General features: G+C 42.0%; 1 protein-coding gene across 1 annotated transcript; it reads right to left on the bottom strand.

Moving 5' to 3' along the window:
* Positions 1 to 1,030: 1,030 nt before the first annotated feature.
* Positions 1,031 to 3,391, bottom strand: bmp15 (bone morphogenetic protein 15). Its single transcript, XM_088925695.1, has 2 exons — positions 3,052 to 3,391; positions 1,031 to 1,860 (listed from the first exon to the last, which is right to left on the bottom strand). Exons 1-2 carry the CDS (start codon positions 3,389 to 3,391, stop codon positions 1,031 to 1,033), a joined length of 1,170 nt encoding a protein of 389 aa, XP_088781821.1.
* Positions 3,392 to 9,926: the final 6,535 nt, after the last annotated feature.

Genomic DNA, 9,926 nt, shown 5'->3' with positions numbered 1-9,926 from the left:
TTGAAAACGTTGATGAAGCAACACTAAATCGGTGAACAGTGCCGTAAGGCCAACATCCAATTCTTCCCCTTTGCAGATTCACAGTAATACACACCAAGACTCAAAAGACATTTCACAATGATTTTAGAAAACGCATTTTATTTAATTTCTTCTGCATTTGCCTCACATAGATCATAAAATATACATTGTGTAAGAAGTGGTCTTGGCCACAAAAAACAGCTGTGAATATTGTTCCTCTTGACATATTGCACATATTCCCCCAAAGTTAGTTAGTTTGTTAGTTAGTTGGGAGATTACACCCTGCTGCCACTCTGGAACAGCCAAACCACTTTGCAAGGTCATCCCTTTACCAGAACAATTAAGTAAAGGACTCTTTCAGATTCCGCTAAGCTCTTCATCTCCCTTCACCTTTGAAATCCTTTAAAAGTTAAGAAATGTTTTCATAAAAAAAAGGCTTGTCACTCACGACTGCAGCAGCCAATGTGCAGTTTGCACTTTATTCAAACCCAAGTGTCAACATTGTGCATGAGTTCAGAGCAACTGTAACCCTCCCATGTCCCTTTCTGCCAGGGTTTGAAACTACTTTGAGACGCACACCTAAAAACGGCAACGCTAAAGCTCCATGGAATCATCCTGGTGATGCTTCTTTTAATATGACCTGAACTTTGCCCATCATCAGGACAGACTGGCACCGTTAACCTCAGTAAGAACTCCTCAGAAATGGTCCTCAGAGAGTTCTGGGATCACCCATTGACAAGTGACAATTGCTAACTAAGTATTTCAAAAGGATGGGGAGAAGGGTTCCACTTACGACATCCTAGTGACTTTAAAACCAACACCGACAGCTTTATCAAAGGCCCCTGACGAACCACACGTTAGCCTGAAGCATGCTGGCAGACACTGCATCCCTGCAACTACCTGAGCAACTCGAGCGCAGGGTAGATTTCAGAACGCAAGGAGTTCAAGATATAAAAATAGTGGGGTGCTTTCGCGCTCGAAGTGTAGAGATTGCCTCCTAAGTGGCTCCTCTTTATCTGCAGGTGCAGGACTCGGCGATCATGTCCTTGTACTCCTTGTAGACAATACTGCCGTTCTTCTCCATCATCAGGACACTGATGGGCTTGTACTTGTAGGGCACACAGGCAGGTGGCGGCACCTCGCTGTTGGCCAGCTCATGGATGAAATTCTGCACAATGGCGTGGTTGGGCGAGTTATAGCCATAATGAAGGACCCGCGGGCAATCACCCTTGCAATATCGGGGGTTGTATTTGTGGGGAGCAATAATCCAGTGCTCCCATCCGAGTTCTTGGAAGGTGACTCTGTAGGAGTGGAGCTTGCAGAGGTTTTTGGCCGCAGTGCTCTTTTGTTGGTAGTTGGGGATGTCCGAGCCAATGCTGCCCACGTGTCTCACCCGTCTGGAGCGCCTGAGAGGAACAGGCTCCCTGTGGAGTCCAGGAAGGCTCTCCCAGTGGGCCGCCCCCTCATCATCTAAGTACAGGAGCAGAGCAGGAGCTCTCAGCTGAGTTGTTCTGGAGGGCAGACCTCTTGTCCTCCTCCTCCTCCTCCTCAACCAGCCTCCTTCAGTACACCTGTACCGGATGTCAAAGGACAAGCGCTGCCCCGCCTGCTGAGAGATGTGCCGAGTAATGTCCGTCTGCTTCCACCGGTCCTCGGCTTTGAAGACGACTCTGCCTCCCCAGGGGGCCTCGCCTGACGATCCCAGGGAGGTGACCGTGACCTCACAGCTGACGGGCCAGTTGCGTGGAGACGGGCCTCTCGAGTGGACTAAAGCTGCCTTTACTAGCTTCTCCCTAGGGAGGATCTTGAGCTCGTACTCCACCGTGTGGGTGTTCCAGGGAACTGGGTGAGGAAAGCACAGAGGGACAATGAAGACTGGAATTTGCTGGAAGACTGGAAGACTGGATTAAGCTGCCTTACTGAGATTGCCAGTGCTAGGACAGACGATGAGATACCAAACCTAACACACATAGAAAACACAAACATGCAATCCTGGAGAGTGATAGTCCTATAGTTTTTATAGGTCACATTAACTACAACTCTTTATTATTTGAATAAAGCACCAGATTGATCCAGTTACAGTAGATCTTAGCTGGAATGAAAACCAGAAATTGTAGCTCTCCAGAATCATTTCTACAGTCCCCTGTCTACCCTAACCAGAGCTGAGATCATTTCTGGGACAGTCTGTCTATAGGTTTTGATCTTACAGGTTTGCAACAGTGGAATGGTGATATTGTGATTTTTGTTTTAAATCAAATGTATGGGGTCTAGTCTTTGCACTCTTTTCTGCCTCTGCCGTCAGTCTTGTGAGTTCTGGGCCCTCTTCTAACTTTTAACCTACATTGTAAACCGTGCACCTTGTACACTCACGTGGAATAAGGTCGTCCATATACGAATAGAAAGTTCAACATACCAGGGTATGGTACAGATTTATAGACGCAAAATCCACACTACTTTAGCATTAGAACGTTTAATTTTAACATTAGGTTGTTGAACTGTGATAAAATGATATTACAATATTTGAAATGTAGTCAGTGTACACTGGAAAACCACTGCAAATATTGACTGGAGTGAAATATAATAGTAAATTCTAATGCTAGCTGTACTCCATCACGACAAACCTGAACCCAATCTGAGGACGATGCGCCTGTTCCACAAATCATCGGGACAAACTTGATCATGCCAGACATGAATAAAGTTCCTGCAGGCCGCAAATTGAACCTCCATGTACATACAAAAATCATTTGAAATATGAAATTACGAAAAAGATTTACTACCGTGATGTATGAGTTGTGGAACCTTACTTTTAAAAACCATTATGAAGATACTTTAACGAAAACAAAATACGATTGTCTCCCCCGATTGCTGGCAGTTTACGGCACTCTTTTTTTTGGCTTCAAAGATGCGATTGAAGCTCTTTCTAGTACTAAATAGACGCGGTGCGTCTCCACACTTTTACAAACAAAATGACTTTAATCTAATCTAGTTGATTTCACTTATGTAGCAAACCTGTTCAGTTACAAGTCAACTCACCTGTAAAAGCAGAGTCATGCTGCGTGTGGCTGGCGGAAGATCGGACGAGTCTCACTGTGTTAGAGCCCAGCTCTCTGAGCTCCTTGGTACTGCCATTACTATGTGTAGATTGCCAATACAAATTAAGCATGTACTGCAAATTCTGGTCGTTAGTTTGATCCTTTGTCATTGTTCTGTGACGCTGCTGTGGCTTGTCGTGATTTTGTTCTGATAAAACGAGCTGAAGCGGAGACATCGAGGTGCTGTCCCCCACTTTCTGTTCTTGTGTAAAAGTTAAAGATTTCAGGAAAACGCTTAAAGTTAAAACGTGGAACAAGTTGCAATGGCCGGTAGCCTTCATCTTGATCCTCTAGTGCGTGAATGTGATGTCGAAGGCAACCATTATCCAAAACAAACAAGGCAGTGATACGGGCAATAATTAAGACGATCTCTAGAGGGATTCATTCAACTCGTTAAGCTTTTACTGTGACCCCAATTAACCTCATACGTGCCCTGTCAGGTGACTGACATGACTGGTCAAGTATAAATCTTGAATGCATTTTCATGTCTTCTGGAGATAGACGTGTAAATTCGTGCAATTCAGTTTTTCTTACTTTCAAGATATTTTTACAATAATATAAATTGTTTAAGCTACTGTGTCTTTTTGAGTACTGTTCCATAAGTACAGAAAACTATACGGAAGTTTCCCTGGGAGAAAGACGTCCGTACTGATTCATTCAACTCGTTGAACTTCTACTGTGACCCCAATTAACCTTATACTGTACGTGTCTGTGTAAGACATCTGTTTTTTTTTCCTTTATACAGTACATGTATCGCAGATGTGTTCATCTAGGTAAATCTCCTATGTGGAGGCTACACATTGGTGCTGGTGCTGGAGCGTAGTAACCATTAACCCAGAAAAGCGCTACATAAATGTAAGATATTATTATTATTATTATTTTATTATTATTATTATTATTATTATTATTATTATTATTATTGTCAAATTCTTCTTGTAGAGCCTGGACAACCATTTGAATAATGTAGTTCTAGTACATTGTATTTACAGCTCCAGAGATGCTTGCTTTTTAAAACGTTCCGTTAAATCGTGTGATGACGGTAGGGGGCAGACCCGTACAGGGCATATGGTCCTTGCGAACTAAAATTCTGTATCTGTCTATAAATAAAAAAAAAATTAAATTCATTTACCAAACATTTTATAAAAAGATTCATTTTCTATAATGTAAGATTTCATATTATATATGTTATATATTTTAAAATCTTATTAGAATATTGCGTTTATTATTTCTTGTTTCCACTAAAAGCAGTTTGGAAAGATACTGTATGTGGTTTTGTAATTTAATGATGAAAATATTTTGTGTTGTGTTTTAATGTGTTGCACATACAGTACTAAAATAGTATTACACAGACTGGACATGAAGGTTTGTTTAAAACATTCTGATAATGCAAACCCTCCTAGTCCCTTGTTTTTTTGTATGCACTCCATTTCAATGTACAACTTTATCAATAACGTCAAAATCTGAAAGGTGGACATTAGCAGGAATAACTTGGAAGGCAGGAGTTGAAAAGGGACCTGTCTATAGATTTTGGAACCAGTGGATTAAAAAGGGCTGAGGATGCTGTCTTGTGTGTTCTCTGATACTACTCTTTTGTATTCACAGAAGATCATTACTAAAAAAGACTTTTGAATGTGGTCGGTTTGCAAGCTGGAGTCAGCTAACCATTCAGTCTTGGTAGAAGTGAGATGTCAGGTCTGTGTCTGTCACATGAGTGTCAGCAGGTGACTGGGTGCATACTCTTCCTAGCCCAGCTGTGGGTATTAATTGGAGGGCTCCCAGACTGCTTTTATGTCCAGGAGAAAACTCGCCTATCCATCTCTGCTGGCCGTCTGTGAGGAGGAGACAGTTATCTGATCAGAGACATCCAAGTATTTGAAGAGCCAGGAGGGGCCTGGAGAGGGTGGTAAGGGAAGGAATTTGATTCCCAACCTCGTACACAGTTCTACACACCCATTTGCTGACAATTTTAGACTTCAAACCCTGTTCAAAGTCTTCAGCAAGCTTCAACAATTAGGTTTTATAGTTGTCTTATTTGAACATTTATATTATCCAAATAAAATGCTATGATTGTTTCAGTTATTTTTGATAAATATTTTTCATATTTTAGGGGCATGGCTATTGTTTATGTCTGAATTTTTAGTTTTTATGTGTTTTTTTTCTCAGCATTTGACCCGGTCGATATCTTGATGATAGCCATCAGATGGTTATATAGCTCAATTTTAGTTTTAGGCACAGGCAATATTTTTGTAAAATAGTAAGCAGAATTGTACATGATCTGCTGTATTAGTTATTACTGGTGAATTGTTAAATTACACTATAAAATTACTCGATTTAAAATCTATGCTGTTTCAGTTTTACTGACATCCCTCATTGCATTTCCCGATTTAAATAAGGTTATTTTTATGCATTGTCTCCACAAAATTACAATTTGTAAAAACATTACATTACACAGTTAACATGTACAAAATAAATATATATGTGTATGTATTATTCAAGCATTCTAAAATGTTGTACATTCATTTAGTCCTTATCCTTATGCCATTTACAAATTAACTTCAATTTCCCATGCTTTCAAACACACAAAACACTTCCCACCCCGCAAACACTGAAAAATATCCAACTTGTGAGTCGCTTGACAAAATGCAAATTCTACACAGACTGGAGGAGATCAACACTTTAAAATTACCGCAACACCACCAGTAAAGGTTTGCTTTTCCTTGTCATAAGTAAAGATAATTCAAAATTTTCATGAGAACCACTTCATGATTTCTTTATATAAGACAGCAGTGGGGTTGATTTCTCAACCTGAAGTGTGGCAAACACCTGACAATACTGTGCTTTTTGGCTGTTGTGTGTAAAACATGCTTCCTGCATGAATCTATTTAAAGGAACAAGTAATAGGTTTATTCCATGCTGAAAAAAAGAAGAAAGAGAACACAACGTTTCGGCCGTGGAGCCTTCTTCAGGTGTGAGAGAGACAGGGCAGTAGGCAAAGGTAAAGTAGCGGGAGAACAAAGGTTGGGAGGGAGGAGGAGTGAGAGGCGGGAGCAGGGGACAGAAAGAGAGGCCAATCAAGAGGTGTGAAGTCAGAATGGGTGCAGAGAGGTGTGAAATGAAACTTCCAATGAATGGAGAAAATTTAAAAGAACAGTAGTCTGTCGTTAAGGGAAGGGAGAAGGTGTGATCCTAGCTGCAGAATAATTTTAGTTTCGGTGGTCTTTCTGATGTATGAGTTTGGAAAACCGTCTTTGAGAACACAGACGGAGAGATTAGAGTGGTCGTGGCCGTCAGAGGTGAAATGAGAAACAATGGGCTTGGAGAGATCTTTAATCTTTACAGCCCTGACGTGTTCTCTGAAACAGTCTCCGAGTCTCCTTCCTGTTTCTCCAATGTAGATGGCTGGGCATTTACTGCAAGAGATACAGTAAATAAGGTTGCTGGAGGTACAAGATGCTGTCTGGGTGATCCGGAATTGTCCTGAGGGGCCTTGAATGAGTGTGGTGGTGGCTGTGTATTTGCAGGTGATACAGCGAGCTCTGTTGCAAGGGAAAGTGCCTGGTGTGGATGGTTGTTGAGGGCGGTCAAGGGAGCTGTGAACAAGGAGGTTACGCAGATTAGGTGGTCGGCGATATGAGATGATAGGGCGATCAGAAAAGAGGGCCCCAATGGAGGGATCATCCTGTAGGATGGAAAAGTTGTGGTTAATGGTCCTGGGGATAGGAAGTGTGTTAGGGTGGTAAGGAAGCACCAGAGGAATGCGGTTGTTACGGCAGGAGTTCCTGATCGGGTTGATGGTCCGGGGGGTGTTTTTGGCTCGGGCAAGGGCCCTGTCAATCACACTGCTGGGGTATCCTCTGTTGATGAAAAATGAGTACATTTCGAGGGCTTGGTTCTCGAAGTCGATGTCGTCGCTGCATAATCGTCGTAACCTAAGGAACTGTGAAAAAGGAAGAGAGTTTTTAGTGTGGTTGGGGTGAAATGAACTCCTATTTAAAGGAGTTTATCTTTCAGCCTTGACTATTCTTTCTTCTCTATCTTTGGGAGGTTCGATAGTGCCCTTTTTCTGGCTCTGTACTCCCATTGGGAAACAAGATAAAATGTTCATTGTAACATCCGGCAGCATTTGGATAGCATGAGAAAAGTACCTATTCATGCCACTGATTAAAAGAAAGGATAAGAAAAGGCAGCTCCAAATATTGACCTAGGCAATACAGCTGATATTTGGCAGGACTAAATAAAGGAATAGTCATGAACAATAGGAAAGGTTATACTGTATGTTTTAATGCTTTTAGCCTTTAGTCTTGGACTAGTGATCACAAATTATTTGGCTGTGCTGTATGCATGTCGTATTTCCTCTCTGAATCTCCAACTTTCTCAAACACCCTCTTTTAATTAATAAACTACTACTGTCCGTAAAACACTCAGATTATATTTTTACTTGCACTCCTCCTGTTTTTTCCAGATGTGCTTTGATGAACACATCCTTTTAAGCAATATTGTAGTGTACTTATACAATTACACTGTCTTATTAAATGCTGAAGGAAAGTAATTAACTTGTTTAATAGCCAGAAATATACAGCTGCAATTAAGTGAGATTATGTTGTTCAACATTTTCTAAAATATCAATCTTAACAGAAAAAAAGCAGTTTGGCAGCCTGAGACACCTCTAGCATTGGTACTGTAAGAAGCAGAGTGCTTTTGTCTCTGTGATACAAAAACCTTTGTAACATTAACTACTTTAGCTATATGAAGAGACTTACTAACAGGTCCACTCTTAACAAGTATGTTTTCAGCTCTATCAGGTCCAATGAGTTCTATCTCAAAGGTGATCAGCTGAGACCTACTGGCCTTTGGCTCACATGTCATTGGGAGGTTCATTAGCCTTTCATCTGGTCTGGGCAAGTCAGGTCCATTACAATATTACTTTTAGGTTATCATGGGACTTAGGCAGTTAAATGGTTTTGGTTAGATGAGCATTATTATGATGGGCAATAGAATATCTTTCTGAACTTTCTTGCACGCTATTTTTGAGCAAAAGAAAGCTACTTCTGTCACCTGTACAAGCAAAGACTGGAGTTAGAATATTTGTTCATTTTTAATTCATTTTGCCTATCTTCAGCAGTGAAGTTGAACTTTTGGAGAATTCTTGCAATTACCGCTAATTATATGTCAGCCCCTGTGTAGGTCTAGGCCAGAGCAGTATTCTTCTGAGCAGAAAATTCCCCTGCTGAAGATCCTATTGTTCTTTTTCAGATAGATTAGGGAGCCACTTGTTTTTCTTATTCCAATACTAGTATTATTATAATTACAGTCCTTAATCTCTCCATTCCCAGGGCTTAAGTCTCAGGGTTTGTGCAGGCAGCTTGTCTGTTTCTGGTGACAGGTAAAGTGGCTGTTAATCCTAAAAGTGATCCTAACTCTGGGCCTCTGCAATGGCATGCTTTCTGTGGGCTCGTGTTGTAATCTCGCAGGTTCCTACAGGTAAACGGGACTGACCCATGCCTGGTTAATACATGCCACCCACCATGCCTAGCCTGTACTTTGGGTAGCTCTGATGTGTTGTCTCCTTCAGCAAGGTGAGGGGGAAAAATAGTTTGAGGCTCCCACAAGAGGCGGAATTTCAAAACGCTTGTAACTGGGGGACCCCTCAGCAAACCATGACGTAGAAAAGTGGCGTTTAACTGAAGTTCAGAAGCAAACAGAGTAGATATGCAAGCACTGTTATATGGTTATGTCATGTTCTGTCATTTGCCAAACTGCTTTATACCATACAGTGTCGCAGGAAGCCGCAGCCTACCCAGCAAGCAACGAGCGCAAGGCAGGGTACACCCTGGATGGGGCGCCAGTCCATCGCAGGGCAAGTGCAAGCCAATCATACATGGGGACAATTTGGAGGCCATGGTAAAGAATGAGGGGGGACATTTGGTCTGGACACCGGGATAACTCCCTACTCTTATCGAAAAATGCCCGGGGATGTTTAATGACCACTGAGAGTCAGGACCTTGGTTTTACGTCTCATCCGAAAGATAGTTATATGGTTATACTAATAAGAAATATAAAAACAGCTATATACTGTAGAAGTGAAATGTCCTACAAAGAGACATTTCCAGGAGTAAGCAGCGATTCTTTTTTAAAAGGGGGTTCACACAGGGAATGCTCTGAAACATTATTGCACAACCTCAACTTACACAGCTCCTTCCTTCTCCGATCCATCCGTTTTCTAACCTCTTCATCCAATTCAGGAGTTGCAGGAGAGAGGGAGCCTATACAGGCAAGCAACAGGCCCAATGCAGGGTGCACCCTGTACGGGATGCCAGTCCATCACAGGGCACAGACATAGACAAATGCTCTCACTCACACCAGGGCCAATTTTCCAAGAAGTCGATTAACCTACCAGTATGTCTTTGGACTGTGGGTGGAAACCCACGTACACACAGGGAGAACGAACAAACTCCACACAGATACAAGCCCAGGAATTGAATCCAGGGCCCCAGCTGCTACAAGGCAGCAATGCTGACCACTGCTCCAGTGTGTTGCTCCCTTCCTTCTCCCATCCAATCAAAATATTCTGTAAAACGTGTTCAGAAAATAGAGGAAAAAAAACATTCCATAGCTCTGAGGCATTTAGCACGTGTCCAGTAAACATGTGCTTGTACGGTATTTGTACATATAGTAGAGTATTTTCTACTGGCCCTGTCATCCCTAAAATGGGTTCATCTCCTCCACCCACGTGGGTAGCTATCAGGGAGGTTGTGAACAAAGAAAACACGTGAGAGCTTCAGTTCTGTATGAGCCTGGCATGTCCCTTGGCAGTGG

This window comes from Atractosteus spatula, chromosome 9 (assembly GCF_055471065.1).
Source record: "Atractosteus spatula isolate fAtrSpa1 chromosome 9, fAtrSpa1.hap1, whole genome shotgun sequence".
Taxonomy (NCBI): Eukaryota; Metazoa; Chordata; class Actinopteri; order Semionotiformes; family Lepisosteidae; genus Atractosteus; species Atractosteus spatula.
This window is presented reverse-complemented; position numbering and strand designations above follow the sequence as displayed.